This window comes from Chanodichthys erythropterus, chromosome 18 (assembly GCF_024489055.1).
Source record: "Chanodichthys erythropterus isolate Z2021 chromosome 18, ASM2448905v1, whole genome shotgun sequence".
NCBI lineage: Eukaryota > Metazoa > Chordata > Actinopteri > Cypriniformes > Xenocyprididae > Chanodichthys > Chanodichthys erythropterus.
Genome location: NC_090238.1, coordinates 6698441 through 6717529, shown reverse-complemented (window position 1 = coordinate 6717529; position 19089 = coordinate 6698441). Strand labels below are relative to the sequence as shown.

At 36.4% G+C, this 19089-nt stretch overlaps 1 protein-coding gene across 7 annotated transcripts in view; it reads right to left on the bottom strand.

Moving 5' to 3' along the window:
- sash1b (SAM and SH3 domain containing 1b) overlaps positions 1-19089 on the bottom strand; it is a 41646-nt gene that overhangs the window by 6156 nt on the left and 16401 nt on the right. For 4 of the 7 annotated variants that reach the window (XM_067367523.1, XM_067367525.1, XM_067367526.1 and 1 more), the window contains 14 exons: positions 18336-18464; positions 16639-16686; positions 16433-16482; positions 13698-13735; positions 12702-12788; positions 11517-11629; positions 11273-11374; positions 6183-6315; positions 3755-4149; positions 3271-3345; positions 2994-3137; positions 2395-2527; positions 1192-1361; positions 901-1110 (listed from right to left, as the gene is read on the bottom strand). In XM_067367523.1, the coding sequence (XP_067223624.1) occupies positions 901-1110; positions 1192-1361; positions 2395-2527; positions 2994-3137; positions 3271-3345; positions 3755-4149; positions 6183-6315; positions 11273-11374; positions 11517-11629; positions 12702-12788; positions 13698-13735; positions 16433-16482; positions 16639-16686; positions 18336-18464 (1827 nt within the window). Of the gene's footprint in view, positions 1-900; positions 1111-1191; positions 1362-2394; positions 2528-2993; positions 3138-3270; positions 3346-3754; positions 4150-6182; positions 6316-11272; positions 11375-11516; positions 11630-12701; positions 12789-13697; positions 13736-13816; positions 15204-16432; positions 16483-16638; positions 16687-18335; positions 18465-19089 lie in introns of those variants that run through there. The other 3 variants (XM_067367524.1, XM_067367528.1, XM_067367527.1) reach the window with 3 other exon arrangements.

The following is a 19089-nucleotide window of genomic DNA, read 5'->3' as shown; positions in this document are numbered from 1 at the left end:
ATATTTTGTTGACTTGTGTACTTACATTATCTCAAATGTTTCCAAGAATGTTTAAATCCAGAGAAATAATCATTTTAAAGGACATGGACAATATCCGTGCGTCGCCTATCAATGACATCATACCCTCGGTTTCCAGTTTTATTTTGTAGAAACCATGGAAACACCAAAGACGCTTTATTAGACGGATGAGCAACTGTTTGGATACATTCATCGACAGAAAACTAATCATGTTATGTAGCTCAACACAGTAAATCTTTTTGTTTAAATCTCATTTTCTTGATTTACCATGAGTATCATGTTTTACCATGACTACTATCAATCTAGCTTACTGCAGTGTGCAACAAGTGTCTTATAGCAGCCCTGAGCGAACGCAGAGTAGCATTATAACAACTTTCAACACACACAAATGTATCTAATATGATAAACAGTGCTGCTTTACCCCACATACGCTTGACCGGAAGAAGCGGAAACAGCTAATGTGGCATAATAAAAGCTCCACTGTGTCGCACTCGTCTCTCATTAGCAATCGCTCCAGCGGCCTCGTTTCTGCTCACACTCACCCTGCTCTGCTTCATACTACAGTAACACTAATAATCTCATCCATGAACATGATTTCTGCCTGAGTCCCATCCCAATTCTTTTCCACCGGCTGTGAGGTAAAGATGACAACTCTCATGATTCTACGAAATCAAGGCGTCATCAAGTTACGCCTTTGTCTTGAATAAACGTCCTCTAGCTGCGAAAATTTGCCTTTAAAGTATAAAAATAAAAGCTAATAATTCAAACTATATTAATAGTATATAAATAATACTAAAATAACACAGCAATGGACATGTCAGATAATTCTGTAATGAACTGAATGGAGCATTATTGTGTTATTATAGTTTAAAGAGACGTTACTTTGAGATTGATGCGCTCCAGAAGCTCCTCTACAGAGGTGGGTTTGGGAGGATGGCTTTTCCTCCTCTTTTTCACAATGCGTTTGGGTTTCTCCTCTTCCTCGTTTAGCACCTCCACATAGATGAACTTAAAAGTTCCCACCTTGTTATTCAGCAGCCCCATCCACGTGCCCATGGGCGGCTTACTGATGATGTCGATCATATCTCCTCTCTGTAAGGCAAAACACAAGCTGTGGATGCAGAGCAAAGAAAGCTGATTGTCACTTTATTTATAAGAAATCAGACGTCTGACCTTGAGTTTGAGGGAGTCGGTGTCATACGGGCTCGGGGTGAAGTCTGTGTGCACGAGAGCGCGGCCGCAGAACGGTCCTCTGTACGGCAGCTCGTCTTCATCGCCGTCCTCTGATTTCACACTCTCTCGGTTGCTGGTGGACGAATCTGTGGTGCTGACAGTCTGACCGCCTGTGAAACAACTTCAGCTTTACACACATCTACTGACAAAAAGTACCTTGAATCAACCTGGTATTCTTGTATTCTTGTGTGATAACATGGGATATGAATATGGTAGTCATTTAGTACCATATCAGATATTCATCTGATACCATCATAAGTATTACCATAGGTATTATTTGTGTACTTGGGGTGGTTTTTGGTTTTTAACCCATTTGCATAAATGTCCATTTTTATTTCTGGTCAATTGTGTCATTTTGCAGTCAAATAATTTTGAATAATGACACTAGTCTATAAAATTGTATAAATGAACGATGTACAAGATGATCAATATCTATTACTTCTCACACAAAAATACCTAATGTCAGATTATTTGATAAACAGCTGTGTAATATAATATACAGTCAGCAAGTCAATTTCATAAAACAAACCTCTTATCATATCACCCTGTCAGATTTATTTTACAATAATGACCAGACGGCTGTATATGATCTATTATTCTACTTTATTTTATATTCTTCTATTATAATCTATACTCTTACAAATGGTTTCCTATTATTCCTATTATAAGGTTCTATCTTCTATCTATTTTTTGTCAAAATTGAGTTATTCACAATCTTATTCTGTGACAAATTATTTACATTATGTGTACATTATGTTTTTTTTTAAGTTGTGTACATTTTGGGACTTTTTATTTAGAAAACATTAAGGTTCGGTCTACAAAGTTGAATGCAATGCAAAAAACTTTGAAGCTTAATATCTCAAAACCGCTCAAAATGCAGATAGAAACCTTATAATTCCAAGGGGACAATTTATTATATTATATTATATTATATTATATTATATTATATTATATTATATTATATTATATTATATTATATTATATTATATTATATTATATTATATTATATTATATTATATTATATTATATTATATTATATTTCTTTAATAAGGTTTCATATCATAAAAGCTATATTTGTTTATTTTATCTGACATTTTCACAAATGCCCCTTGCTCAAGTATAGTGAAGCATTTCCACACTTACTCATGGAGCTCTGTCCGCTGAGGGAACTCCTCAGACTCTCCACTGATCCTCCAGCCTTGAGTTTGGGTTTGTCTAGAGAGTCTGTGTCCGTGTGCGGAGACTGAGGGCTGCTGGGAGCTCTGCTGGGGCTTGACTGTGTCAAACAGAACACAGTGAAATCAATACCATGGCCAACAGATGGCGCTAGATACAGAGAAATGGAGCTCTAATCTATGAAAGCAAATTTCACAGGTGTTGACTACAAAAATAACTCAAATGTAATTTGGTTCCATGATCAATGATGTTTGCCAAGTCAAGCATCATTATTACTTTTGATCATATTGGAGCTAGAGATCTGATCAACCTCCTAACCGGCAGACTTTTTCTCTTTTTTTTTGCTGATTTTGCTTGGTAGATCAAAATCTCTTTTGACTTGGGCAAATAAGCAACCCTTTAGCAACAATTTAGTAACCAGCCCAAACACCCTAGCATCATGGCAAGCACAAAAATCCCTACCCTTTGCAGGGCCAAACAGCATTATGCTTTGACAGATTTGCAAAAATTGTTATTCAGTAGTCCCTTCAGTATTCTGAATTATACATAAATCATCACACAATCACCTGCTCCGATGGAGAGGGATTATATTTCTTGGATATGCGTTTCCTCATGGTCTCTTTAACGGATTTCACCTTCTTCCCCAGAGAGATACGGGAAGGTGTTGGGGATCTGGACGTGTCTCTCATGCTGATATTGCCGTTTTCATTCTGCAAGACCGACATGACAGAATGCAACTTCATAATTTTCTCAAATAAAAAGAACGGCATGCAAGAAGTCATTTCTGAACACATTTGGAATAGATTTTATCAATTATTTTGCACTTTTGCAATGTGTCCTTACTGTGGGGTTACAGCTGCTGTTGCCCATGTACACAGATCGGCTTGTGAGATCAAATCCTCCAAAGCTACAGGTCCTCTGTGATACAAAGAACTGAGTTAGTAAAGCAAAATCTGGCTCAACTTATTTCTTTACATTTAAATCTTGACATATAAGTTACAGCTTCATCTATTCCTAAAGCTGTACGACTAGTTTTTTTTCCCGTCATTTTTGACATCACACTGGGACATAATATAATAAAATATAAAATAATATGAAACAAAAGAAAACTATTTTTTAAAAATATATTTTTTTTCCATTTTGGAGCTTAACATGTCTCTGGGACAAAATAAAATAAAATAAAAAATATTATTAAATATATATACAATAATATATATATATATATATATATATATATATATATATATATATATATATATATATATATATATATATATATATATATATAAAAAAAAACAAAACATAAAATAACAGTGGCTGTACTCACTCCATGGTAGTTAGAAGGGCTCAGGGCTCGTCTCATCTCCCCATCAGTCACAGAGCGGGACATCCTGGGTTCGACATCACCATCTGCCTCGGAGAAGGAGGAGCCGCTACCTGCGTCCAGCCCAGAAACTGCTCCGCCGGGTCCAGATGCGGGCTCTAGCCCCTGACTGCTGCTGGACTTACTGAAGGCTTTGAAGAGCTTGTGGCTGCTGTAGGTGTCTAAGCTGCTGGAGGAGGGAGACGTGGTCAAACTGTCCGAGTCTCTGTCCAGTGACAGCTGTTCATGAAGCACGGAGCTCAGACCGTCACCCTCAGACACGGCAAGACGTTTGTGCACCCCAGAGTAGAGAGAAACGCCCTCCTCGCCCGACGGGAACGCTTCAGGACTCACGGGGTCTGGGAGGAGAAACACAGCTAGTCAACCTAAATAACTAAATTGAGCCTATTTATTTTCTTAAAGGGATCCTTGATTGTAATTGTACTTTTTTTTTTACTTTAGTTAGTGTGTAAAGTTGCTGTTTCAGCGTAAACAACATCTGCAAAGTTACAAACCTCAAAGTTCAATGCAAAGGGAGATATTTTCTTTAAAAGAAATCACTTTTTAAGGACTACAACACATGGCTGGTAGGGACTACAACAAGCTTCTTCCTGGGTTAATGGCATCACAAACCCCAAAATTTACATAAACCCCACCCCCGAGAACACGCAACAAAGGGGGCGAGGCCATGTTGGGCTCCTTTAGAGAAGAGGAAGAGTTGTTGTAGTAGAGTGTTTTTGCCATAACGTAATTTTACGCCGGACTGCTTCACAGAGTCAATTCAATGTTGGATTTGCACTAAAGATGAACATGACGGCACATGCTAGTCGATGAGATGAATCAACTCCACAGAAACTACATAAATTTATCCATTAACCATTCAGAAACATCCAGTTGCATTCTAAAAGTTGAACAAAGTAGGGTTGAACACCGTTACTGACAATCCTCATTTTGTCTGTGTGAGATTCTCCAGCTTTGTTGTTGTTGAGCAACCAAAGCACAAACTGTTAAAGCTTTGCCCTTTTTTGGAAAGTGGGCTGGGAGCAGCAGCTCATTTGCATTTAAAAAGTGGCTTTACACCCAAATAGGGGCAAATTTGACAAGCTATAATAAATGATCTGTGGGCTATTGTGAGCTGAAACTTCACAGACACATTCTGGGGACACCAGAGACTTTGCTAGTTCAAATGTTTAGCTTTGTAATCTTTCATCTAACTGTAATAACCTTTAGACTGCCAGTATCTCCACAACTGTTTAATTAACCGAGGGCGTGTCCATCAAAACTTTACTAGCAAGACACTGGTTTGCTTTATCCAACCAAGATATGTAGTTGCAGTCTGTATTTCATGAGAAACAGCTTGGGCTGCTCCAAAACAATCACAGAATGGGAGAGAGATTTTGCTTTAAAGCCAAATACACTATTTTCTCTGTATTCACTCACTGGATCCTTGGATTAAAAAATGTCCAGGAATTTATTATTTAAAATGATCTCATCAAGTATTGTTTCTGCTACCAGTGTGTTGATTGAAATTATTAAAGGGGACGATTGTCAGTAACAGTGTTTAGCCTTACATTGTTCAAACCGGAGTCGGACACTGATGGAAAGACTCAGGAAGAAGTTACAACTTTTAGAACGCATCTGGATGTTTCTAAATGTTTAGTGGATAAATTTATGTAGATGCTGTGGAGTTGATTCAACTCATTGACTAGCGTGTCCGTCATGTTAGTCTTTTGTGCAAATCCAACATTGAATTGACCCTCGTTTGTGAAGCAGTCCAGACGGCATGACAACACTCTACACTCTACTCACCCTACCAGCTGTTTGTTGTAGTCCTTAAAAAGCGATTTCTGTAAAATAAATTATGACCCTTTGCATTGAACTTTGCATTGAGCATCGCAACTTTGCAGATGTTGTTTCAGACAGCAACATTACACTCTAACTAAAGATGAAAAAGTGATGATATAATCAAGGTCCCCTTTAATCATTCCTTAACTGTATTTTTTATTACCACTCTACACGCTTCCCCTGACATGATCTGGCGCCCCCCCTTTGGAGGTGTGCCCCACACTTTGAAAACCCCTGGTTTATATGTCTTTGGTCTGTGTTTTGTTCATATTTCAGTCAAACCGCCCCAAAGTTCATTTGGTGTGCACCAGGGTTGGGATGGCAGTCCTCACACTTATTCAAATGAACCACATTAACAGAACAATCGCACTAGAGTTTGTTTTAATCGAACTCAACCCAAATTCACCCCACATTTTGCAATTACTGTAAAAAAGTTTGTGATTCTAGATGTTCTGCACACATCTGCACAGCTATGTAAATTTCAGGTGTGATTTGAGACACGAATATGTATGATTGTGTAAGTTTATGAAATGCATTCATCTCTCACCTTTTGATCCGTGTTTTTTGGCCTCATCAATTCTGATAAGCTTCTTTCTCACACGTCGAGTTGAATTAACGAGTTTATGAAGTCGGCGAAAGGTGACGGACTCTTCCAGCTCATCCTCCGACTGTTCTCTCGACTGTACACACAAATAACAAACAATATAAAACAAAATAAATAACACTAACAAAACAAAATACATAGAAAATAACAAAATAAAACAGCAAAATTTCCAATCAAATCATATAAAAAATAAATCAATCAAATATACAATCAAATGAATTAAAATAAATCAAATATACAATCAAATAATATAAAAATAAAACCAAACACAACATAAAATATGAATACAAATAACAATTCATTCAAATAACAAAAGAAAAAAATATGGTTTATCATATGCAAGGTAAAAGGTCCATGCGCATGTAATGGAAAGTATTTTGACTCATTATTGACCACAAACTTTCAGTGGTCTTTAGCATAAAGTAAACCAAAAATCCCCCATATGCAAACTATAAAAACAGGTAATGTGAACAAACTGTAAACATTTCAGGCTCATTAACTTCAACACGTAACTTGTCCTGCAGACATGAATAATTCCTCAAATCATATGTGTTATTACAGAGAGGTGTGATGCTACTTTACTAAGAGATCAGAAGCGTTTTCACCTGATGGACCACAAAACAGGTGAAAAATATTCCACACACACAAAGTTAGATCTGAAGACCAGATTATCACAGACTTGAGGGTGCAAGACTCTTTTCTAGCTTATTTTCTAACAGGTAGAGAAGTATTTCTCAGAAGCATCTGTTTTAGTGGCACACAGGTTAGGCTCAAAAACCACACGCAGAAGAGACAGCCACATCTCAACTATAATTACCCATCATTTATGGTTCATAAATGTGAGCACTGTGTGGCTCTTTCCACAGCTGAGAACCACATGAAGATCACAGGCCAGAAATAAACCTGATGAAATGTCAAATACAGTCAGCATGAGACTATAAAGAGTCTGAGCATCTGCTAATGTCTGTTATAAACGGCTCTTGTGTGCAAGTCCGAGAACTGAACATTTCAAACAAACTATTTCAGCGGGTGGGATGTTATGTAATTGGCATCTGTAAAATTCTATTGTCATCGATGAAAACGCAGACACTATAATAACTGGTCAGCACTGTGAATGTTGAATGCCTCGCATAAAAGCATTATGGAGGAGGTACCATGGTACAATAATGATAACAAACAGCAAACACTATGGTATTTGACTGATATATATACTTTGCCACTGAATAATTATGTTCATATACAGTTGAACTTCAAAGTACAGTACTGTTCAAAAGTTTTGGGTCAGAAGTTTTTTCTTCAAATAAATTAATAATTTTATTCAGTTAGGATGCATTAAATTGACCAAAAGTGACAGTAAAGATGTTTAATGTTACAAAAGATTTGAAATAAATGCTGTTCTTTTGAACTTTCTCTTTCTCTTTAATCCTAAAAAATGTGTCACAGCTTCCACAAAAACATGAAGCAGCACAACTGTTTTCAACATTGATAATAATAATTATAAATGTTTCTTGAGCAGCAAAAGGATCATGTGACACTGAAAACTAGAGAAATGGTGCTGAAAATTCAACTTTGCATCACAGGATTAAATTATATTTAAACATTTTCAAATAGAAAACATTTTAAATTGCAATAATATTTTACAATATTATTGTTTTTACTGTATTTTTGATCAAATGAATACAGCCTTGCTGAGCAGAAGAGACGTCTTTCAAAAACAGTTAAAAATCTTACCAACCCCAAACTTTTGAACAGTAGTGTAGTTTAAAGAATATCATAGTTGTAACATGAACATGATATTACCATTACTTTCCTCAACAAGACAGAAAGTGGAGCACAAACACTGCAGGATGACGCACATGCTGAACTTTAATACTCAAGCTGCATGGGTCACACTAGACTTTGAGAACACAAAATTTCTACGGACACTGCAACAAACGTGATATGATGCCACAGTCTTTTTAAAAACAAGTTCAACATATAACAAAATGTAAAAATATTCAATCTTCTCCATTTTACTGCAAAAAGTTAGCATTTTTTAAATTCAGTTAAGAGGTTATGCCATGACATATGTGACCCCTGGACCACAAATCCAGCCAAGCTGAATAAATAAACTTGTATTTTCGTATGGTTTGTTAGGATAGGACAATAAAAAAAAAAATCAAAATAGAGAAAATCACCTATAAAGTTGTCCAAATGAAGTCCTTAGCAACGCATATCCACTGACAAAATACATTTTTTGATATATTTACGGTGGGAAATTTACAAAATAATTTTGTGGTCCAGGGTCACATATCGATCTTCTGTTGGTCATGTGATATGACTTCGCAGGTCTGTGTTCACCAGTTTTGGGGGTAACACGTTACAAGTAACTTGAGTTATGTAATCAGACTACTTTTAAAAGTAACTAGTAAAGTAACATTACTTTTTAAATTTTTAAACAAAATATCTAATTTACTTTTCAAATAAGTAACAGAAGTTACTTTTTCACATGTATTGACTGACAGCTCTCCTGCCCCCATTTTGAGAGAAATAAAGTGCAGAGGTGTTGTGTGCGCTGTGTGAACATGATGGTTATTGTAGTTCTAGACTAAATATAAGCAGGCACGAAAACACTGAAAAACAGTGAAATGCAATGTGAAATTTTACGCAAACCTGTAATAATTAACTATATTAAATTACACAAATATACTTTATGTATTTAATCTCATTTTATTAACCAGTGTCTTTGCTGCTGACCTTCAATGATCCAATTCAATCATACTAATAAAGCTTTAGATTAGATTTAGAAATAAGAGTGTTGAACTTCCTCCTCCTGTATCCTATTCTTCTTTAATCCAGAATGGCAGCACAGCTGAAAGGGTTGTTTGAGCTGTGCACTGTACAGGTGTAAATATGCATTTCCTTCAGTCTGAGGGTTGTTAATTTCACTTTTGGTGTGAAAGGGCCTTAAACTGTTCATCCAAAAATGAAAATTATGTCATTAATGACTCACCCTCATGTCGTTCCAAACCTGTAAACCTGTAACCACCCATTCATCTTCTGAACACAGTTTAAGATATTTTAGATTTAGTCCGAGAGCTTTCTGTCCTTCCATTGAAAGTGTTTGTACGGTATACTGTCCATGTCCAGAAAGGTAATAAAAACATCATCAAAGTAGTCCATGTGACATCAGTGGGTTAGTTAGAATTTGTTGAAGCATCGAAAATACATTTTGGTCCAAAAATAACAAAAACTACGACTTTATTCAGCATTGTCTTCTCTTCCGGAATCCTTTCCATTGACTTGATTCCATTGAATTGATTCCATTGTATCCTTTCATCTGTCGGCATTGGTAATGCACTTTTATGTGGCCATGGTTGTTTTTTGCGATTAGGACATCCGCGGCATTTTGAAGCATCGAAAATACATTTTGGTCCAAAAATAACAAAAACTACGACTTTATTCAGCATTGTCTTCTCTTCCGGGTCTGTTATTAATCCGTGTTCACGACTCTGCTTCTTCTTCTTCTTACCTGTTTTACGGCGTTTGGCATCCAGCTTATTGGTGCATTACCGCCCCCTTCTGCTCCAGAGTGTGGTTCACGACTCCGCAGTGACGCTGCTGACGTGTTATCCGGTGCGCCTGAGCTTCGTTTACAGTCTGAGGGAGACGCACGCTGTATTCAAGCTATTCTACATTGTTTGTATTTGGTATTGCTATATTTTTTAAAATGGTTCATAAGTGTGCATGTCCTAATCCTAATCGCCAAAAACAACGACGGCGACATAAAAGTGCATTACCAACAACGCCGACAGATGAAAGGATTCAATGGAATCAATTCAATGGAAAGGATTCCGGAAGAGAAGACAATGCTGAATAAAGTCGTAGTTTTTGTTATTTTTGGACCAAAATGTATTTTCGATGCTTCAACGAATTCTAACTAACCCACTGATGTCACATGGACTACTTTGATGATGTTTTTATTACCTCTCTGGACATGGACAGTATACCGTACAAACACTTGGAGGGACAGAAAGCTCTCGGACTAAATCTAAAATATCTTAAACTGTGTTCTGAAGATGAACAGAGGTCTGACGGGTTTGGAACGACATAAGGGTGAGTCATTAATGACATAATTTTCATTTTTGGGTGAACTAACCCTTTAACATTTGCCAAAAAAAAAAAAAAATTGACAAACAAAACAAAACGAAAAGAAAACAAGCAAGTACAGCCCAGATGAGAAAAAGTAACGCAAAAGTAATGTTACGCATTGCTTTTCATAAAAAGTAACTAGGTAATGCAATTAATGCACTTTTTTAGGGAATAACACAATATTGTAATGCACTTCTTTTAAAAGTAACTTTCCCCAACACTTTGGAACGCAGCAAAATCCAAAACTTCTTCGCATAGGCTTGCATTTCCGGTCTCCTGCGTTCGGATGTGTTTGAATCACATGTGTTTATAGTTGATTGAAAAGTGTAGTGTGACCCTTTGGTTTTAGAGGTATGTTTATATAACCTTAAAAGCAATAATGCTTGTCTTTGCAAACACAGCAACTAAAATTCATTTTTACAGAATGCACCCAATGGTAAACAGTGGCTCTATCGAGTGGAATTGGTGGAATGGCTCCTGCATCCAAGTGCCTTAATCACACAATCCCAGTACAAAAGAGCTGCAGGCCGCTGAAGGGAGAGCAGCTCTGCATTCAACCGGCCAAAAATGCACAATGGGGGGTTACAGCATTGAGTGGATGAATAGGACCCTGCCTGGAGGCCCAAAGGGGCCGTGGTTCACATCTACGACATGATGGGGGGGATGGAGGGGTGACAAATCCCACAGATAGCTGGTGAAAACCCTGCTGTGAGTGTCTATAGACAGAAGATCTGCCAATAAACAAGTTCATCACAACAAATAAGGATGTGGCACACGGCTAATGGATATTTACTCCTTCCACTTCACAGGTCGTATGTGCCTATGGAGAGCGCGGGTGGCTTTGGGATCTCGCATGCGAGAACTTCTCATTAGCAAACGCAGAAGGTGACTGGGAAACTTACATTACAGAAGGAGGATTCGGTCATGGAGGGACAGGGTGTGTCGGTCCAACTGCTCGTTTCCATGCTGTTGGACTGCCTGTTCTGCGTTTCGTATTCCTTCAGCTGAGGGACAGTAAAATGCATGTTAGCAAATGTTTGGGGGAGTAACATCAAGTCCCATCCCACACTGATTTTACTGAGCATCCTGTAATCGTGTAAATGCATCGCATTAAGGAAGCAAAATGGGTTGTGAAGCGTTTCATACCCGAGCCAAGGCTTCCTCCACCGTAATCATCTTCTCCTTCACCATCATCATCAGCTGGATGCGTTCTTCATCACTCATCGTGATCTCACTGGCCACGAAGCCAGGATCCTCCCCTGTAGACCAGAGGTCAAAGGTCATGCATATCATTTAAAACAATGTTATATCTAGATTTAGTGCTGTCAAAATTAGCGCGTTAATGCGGATTAGCGCGTTAAAAATATTTAAGTATATTTAAGTTTTTTTCCATCATAATTTGGTTAGTGTTACATTATTTGATCACGCTCTTATTCACGCAAATGCTTTTAAACCATTCAAGCGCCACAAGACAAACGAGAACGCGCTGTCTGTGAAAGTCATGTCTGTGTGATGCGCACGGCTCGCACAGAAAAACGCACGCCAAGTTCTCTTTCGCGCTTGAACAAACAGTAACACACAGAATTATACCAAAATGCCCATTTTGTCGAGTATCCTCATAACAGCAGTCTTAAATGAGTTAAATAATGTCTTAAATGAACTTAAAGAGCTGTGAAAAAATGAGATTCTCATGTTCTCATGATCAGCTGCGGCAGCTCTTAAAGTGACAGCAGCCTAATAAACCAGTTGCTGTGATGTCTGTCAATAATGTTAATCAAAGAACAAAAGTAACAGAGAAAATCGTAGCTTTAATAATCTTTAATCTGATTCATCTATATTTAATTTATAATTTAAAACTGTAAAGTGTTTGATAACTTTATTCAATTTCTGTATTTTTCCAACCTGTTAGACGGGTAGGAAGGCCACAGGTAAATATGACATTTATTATAATGGGTTTATGTGAGGATTGTTTTGTGTTCACTTAAATTAAAAGACATTATTGATTTTAAATCCTAATAAATGCTAAAATTGATAGCTGATAGAATGTCTGTAATTAATGTTTAAAATAAATTGACATCAGTACCAGTATTAGTATCAGTGACACTGGCCTTTACTCATAAAAAGATGCCATTAAACAAATATTTAAAATACACTGTCTTTAAGTTGTTTTTTATATTAATTTGGAGAGTAACTGTGAAATTATTACAATATAAAAATCAATTTTAATTAGTTAATTTTTTTGATTGACTGACAGCACTAATCTAGATCTAATGTTCTAGATATATAGATCTGAAGATTTAATGGAATTGTGGTCAGAAATGGGTGAAGAACCTTTTGGTAGCGCTCGAACGCTTCCTTTCTGTGTCTTGCGGAAGTTCTGCCAGAATGATTTGTTTTTCTTTCTGTCCCATCTTCCTGCTGTTACAAACAAAGGTTTAAAGTCAATGAATGTTTCAAAATTGGATACAACTTTGTTTTTTTCCCCCCGTGATCTTAAAAAATGCTTGAAATTAGATTTGTAGACAAATATTAGTTGTGCCTAATAAATGTTGTTCTTTTGAACTTTATATTCATCAAAGAATCCTGAAGAAAATGTATCACAGATTCCACAGAATTATTAAGCAGGACTACTGTTTTCAACATTGATAATAATCAGAAATGTTTCTTGAACAGCAAATCAGCACATTAGAATGATTTCTGAAGGATCATGTGACACTGAAGACTGGAGTAATGATGCTGAAAATTCAGCTTTACATCACAAGAATTAGTTTTATTTTCACATATATTCAAATAGAAAACCGTTATTTTAAATTGTAATAACATTTCACAATATTACAGTTTTTTTACTGGTATTTCTCATCAAATAAAAGCAGTCTTACAGTCCACAAACATTTGAACAGTAGAGTAATAATAATAATAATAATAATAATAATAATAATAATAAGTTAGATTAGGATAGCCAAAGAAAAACTTTTTAAAATCACCCCAGGATGCACCTCATGAAATTGATCGAGATGTAGAAAATAGTCATAATAAAGAATGAGTAGGCCAAACATTTGAGTGACAGTGCACTTCACAGGGTTCCCACACCTTTTGACCAATGAATCTGCATGAATTTTAAAAGATTAACAAAAGGCATTTACAAAAGGACACTGTTTAGCCAATTAAACATTCTAGAGCAGAGCAAAAATGTAGTTTCACTCTTGACTTTTCCCAGTTTTAAAATTCCCTGATACTCCCAGTTTTTTTCTGACTGTGGGAACCCTGATTTTACTAGTTTTTAGACATCAATCAATCAATCAAACAAACACAAAATGTGGTACTAACCAGATCCGTCTTCAGAGCTGGACTTGTTCATTGATTGCCTGTAAGCAAAAGTACAAACAAGCATGAACTCCAGCAAATATGTCTCCATCAAAACGTCATCACACTGTGTCTCATCTCACCTGCTCTCCCACATTATTTTCTTCATTTTCCACACCTATCCATTCATTTGTAGTAATCTGTCCGTCCTAACTGGTGTCCATGCTGCCTGTGGGGCAGTGAATTAGACTCAGCCGTCTGTCAGAGCGAATAAAGACTCATGCTGCTGTCGGCCGGCACACCACACCTCACAGCAACAATGGAGGCTTTTTCACGCACCGGAGGGGTTTTAGAGGGACAGAGCGCTCACATGGCTCGTACATTCCTGTCCCTCTCTCTTTATTTGACTTTCTCTCAGCTGACACGTGCTGCTGATTTTAGCATGTACCTGAGTTCTCGGAAGCACTGTAAACGTGCGAGGACAGATATAGGGGTGGGCGATATGACCAAAATCTTGTATCACAATATGAGTCATTTAATTATAAAAGTTATATCCTCAGTATTTTCATACCATTGTATATATTTCATAAATCTCATCACCAATTTCAATACCACTAAAAACTAATACTAGCCTAACATGTATAAAAAAAAATAAAAAATAGTTAAAGGTTCAAGCTCACTGAAGACAAGTAAACAGTCAGTGATAAAATAAGAGCAAAGAAACTAATTACAAGCAATAGGACAACAAACTACAACAGAAAGACACAACTGAAACAGACCTACCTAAAAACCTCAAGTTATATAAATTAAATTATATAATTGTAATCAAATGTACAAAAATCATTGCATCATCTTCACTATAAATTAAACACACACTTATTCTTATTAAAATTACAAAAGTGATTCAGTCAAGAGCAATGAGATTGTTGATTAACACAGATGGCTACATGTTTATTAGGCTGCTGTCACTTTAAGACCAAATGCATGGATCTAATATCCTAAAACATATGCTTTCTTTCTCAACTCTCTTTACGTTCTTAATGCATAAATGAGTGTGTTTACGTGGATACTCACAAAGAAGTGTATTTGACTGTTAAAGCCCAATAAGGTGGCAAAAAGAACTCAGTTGAGTACTCACACGCTCTATGAGCAGCGGCTTTATGTGTGCACATCTCTCAAAAACTGTCTCTCTGAGTTCTCTTTCACTGCTTATTGTGTTTGAGTTTCAGATGACAAGCTTTTGTGACCATGCAGCACAGCAACGTCACGTGAGTGTAACTTTATGTAAGAATTTTCATTTATTAATTGCTTTTTGTATTGCCAATGTGTGATGAGCATGTTCTTTAACAGCATATCGCTACGAAGGTATTTGCAACATTTTTTACCTTCAAAGCAAAGAACGAAAAAGAACATTGCCATAAGTATATCAGGGATTTATATTCACTCTCTTGTACGATACGTGTGAATTCAGTTTCTGAATTCTACATATAGCCCTTTTAAAAGGAACACTCCACTTTTTTTGAAAGTAGGCTCATTTTCCAACTCCCCTAGAGTTAAACAGTGGAGTTTTACCGTTTTCGAATCTGTTCAGCCGATCTCCGGGTCTGGCGGTACCACTTTTAGCATAGCTTAGCATAGTTCATTGAATCTGATTAGACCGTTAGCATATCGTTAAAAAATGACCAAAGAGTTTTGATATTTTTCCTATTTAAAACTTGACTCTTCTGTAGTCATATTGTGTACTAAGACCGACGGAAAGTGAAAAATAGCAATTTTCTAGGCTGATATGGCTAGGAACTATACTCTCATTCAGGCGTAATAATCGAGGAACTTTGCTGCCGTTCCATGGCTGCAGCAGTGCAATGATATTACACAGCGGCTGTGAATGAGAGTACAGTTCCTACAGAAGAGTCAAGTTTTAAATAGAAAAAATATCTAAACTCTTTGGTCATTGTTGAACGAGATGCTAACGGTCTAATCCGATTCAATGAACTATGCTAAGCTATGCTAAAAGTGGTACCGCCAGACCCAGAGATCAGCTGAATGGATTTGAAAACGGTAAAACTCAACTGTCTAACTCTAGGGGAGTTGGAAAATGAGCCTATTTTCAAAAAAAGTAGAGTGTTCCTTTAAGATATTGAAAATATTAGGCCTACTTGGTGAAATTTTTGTTACTAATTACTGTGGATAATATTTTTTGAATATAGGTGCTATTTATAAATGCAGTAAACACAGAGACATTTCACTGTGATTTTACCATTATTTAGGGGAGTCTGGAGGAGGTCTTGTGTAGTTTATCAGTTTATTTCACAATAATTTTGACCGTGAATCATCCAATCAGAGTTTAGAGCCACAAGTTTTGTTTTACTAATGTAGTTCATATTGTGAATAATGAAACAAAAATAACTAAATTGACTTGTGCAGTACGTGTATTAACATTGCTGATGGCGGTGATTCAGATTATATCTCATCCAGTGGACAATGAAAGGAAGGAAAAAGAGAAATGAGAAAAAAAAGGGGTCAACAGGAAATAAATGCATCATCTCCAATGTCCTGATGGCCGGATGTGTTTCATTGTTGAGTAACTCTCAGGGCTGCAAGGTCTTATTTAAGTACGTCCAGGAACTCAAAATATCTCATTTGTCGTTATGTAATCTTAAACATTTGCAACTAGAAAGTCCCTTAATCATGTTCTTGAATCAAGCACAGTTTGGAAAGACTGGATGAGAAGCACTAAAAAGCAACAAGATGGCATGTACCTTCTCTCTAACTCAGGTGTGGACACAGCACTAGACAGCCCCAATGACTCCTGGGAGGAAAAATAAAGACATTTTAGGCTCTTAACAGCAAATACAGACGGAAATAGCGTATAAATGTTTGAACAAAGAGTACAGATGACACTGTAGTGCCTTTCCCATGAAAGCACAAGTTCCTGGACGGGTCATTCTGTGATTAATCTACCCACCTGGATTTCCAACCGCAGCTGAAGGGATGTTGTTGATTCAGCCTTTGCCTGAGAAACAAAGTCATACAGCAAGTTAAACAAAACACTCAATGACAAACTGTTCATTCCTTCATTCTCTGATAACTGTTATCTAGCCCAACCAAATGACACATCTCACCATCATTTTTTATTGTGAAGCAATATTTTATTTTTTGCACCGGACAAATCTGGATTTTCTTGCTCTTTTAAAATGCTACACTACTGTTCAGAAGTCAGTAAGATGTTTTTAGTTAGTTTTTTTTTTTTTTTTTAAAGTAAAGACATTTATAAAGTTAGAAAATATTAAACTTTAGAACTTTTGATAAACTTTTAAACTTTTATAAAGAAAATATTTCTATTTCAAATAAATGCTCTTCTTTTCAACTTTCTATTCATCAAAGAATCCTGAAAGAAATCACGGTTTCCATAAAAATATGAGGCAGCACAATTCTTTTCAACATTGATAAGTATGGAAGTTTGTTTCTGCCATGAAATAAAAAATATAAAGGTAATTACGAGTTTATAGCTCACAATTCTGACTTTTTTCCTCAGAATTGCGAGATATAAACTCACAATTGCGAGTTATAAAGTCAGAATCGTGTGATATAAAGTCAGAATTGTGTGATATAAATTCGAAATTTCATGTTATAATGTGCAATTGTAAAGGAAAAAGATGTTTTTTCTCAGAATTGCGAGTTTATGGGCCCTAGCATACACCTGGCACAGTGCGGCGCCAGGTGTGACGCAAGTGTTTTTTGCTACTTTCAGCCCGACGCAGTTATCATTTCCATGTCCATGCGCCACATTGTTTAAATAGCAAATGCATTTGCACCCATTTGTGCACCAATGGGAGTGCTGGTCTGAAAACCAGGTGTGTTCAGGCGCATTGTTGGCGTGTTACTATTTTGAGACAACGGAAATAGACTGCGCCATTGACTTTAGACCAGGTTTCAGTTGGTCTAAATAAATCACTATTTATATTTATACTCTGCTTATTATGCACACAAGGATGCACAGCAGCACACAAACATGCCAAATATTAAAAATAAAAGGATTACAATGTAAAAGATTATTATTGCGTGAATAAAGATAAAAATGCTTTGGTCAAGTCAGAAAATAATAAAATTGGTAAAAGTCAGAATTCCAAGTTATCTATCTCACAATTCTGACTTTATAAGATGCAATTGCGAGTTTATATCATGCAATTCTGACTTTAAAACGTGCAATTGTTTATATCTCGCAATTCTGAGAAATAAAGTCTGAATTGTGAGATGCAAACTTGCAATTGCGAGAAAAAAGAATTGTGAGATAAAAAGTCGCAATTACCTTTTTTAATTTTTTTATTTAGTGCCGGAAACAAGCTGCAAATCAGCACATGAATGATTAGTATATAAAATATATCATTTCTGAAGCAATATAGAAGATTTCTGAAGGAATAAAAACGTCATTTTACAATATTTTCACATAGAAAACAGTTATTTTTAATTGTAATAATATTTCACAATATTACTGTATATTTTTGTTCAAATAAATGCAGCCTTGGTGAGCATTTGAGACTTCTTTCAAAAACATCTCAACTCCAAACTTTGAACAGTAGTGTAGGTGGGCTTTATTGAAAAAGAAATTTAAAAAAAAAAAAAGTGTACAATGCAATATAGAAGTTCATGTGAGTGTTTTACCGTCTCTGCTTCTTGAGCCACTCTGCGTTTGCGTAACTCCTCCATTCTGTCGCACACTTCGCTGTAAGACGTGCTGTAATACTCTGAATACTCTTGGGCCAGATCCTCAATGTTACCCAGAGAGCCATCCTACAACACACAAACAATGCACTTATTATTTTGCAGTTTGAAAACAGCAGTGAGGAAAAAAATGCTTTTATAATCATCGCAAAAACTGCGACAGATATCCACACACAGCATTGTTTTGAATGTTCGGTAAAATCGTCGCAAAATATACGTCAAAAAAGTCTTTTTTGTTGTTTTTTTGTTTATATCTTAAGGTTCGGTCTTAAAGGATTAGTTCACCCAAAAATGAAAATTATCCACTAATTTACTCACCCTCAAGCCATTCTAGATGTTTATGACTATCTTCTTTCAGCCAAACACAATCAGATATATATTCAAAAACATACTCGCTTTCCAAAGATTTATAATGGCAGAGAATGCGGGGCCTGTTTTGAAGGCCCCGAAAAATGCATCCATCCATCATAAATATAATCCACACGGCTCCAGGGGGTTAATAAAGGCCTTCTGAAGTGAAGCGATGGGTTTCTGTTCGAATGTAAATATCCAAATGTAAAACTTTTTTTAGTATAACTAGCTTGATGACCAGATGACCGTATGCATACTGCACAAATCGACTTGCGCCACAAGAGTAACTTCTGACGGGATGTATGGCACAGGATGTATCATGTGACGTCAGGAAGTATCGTAA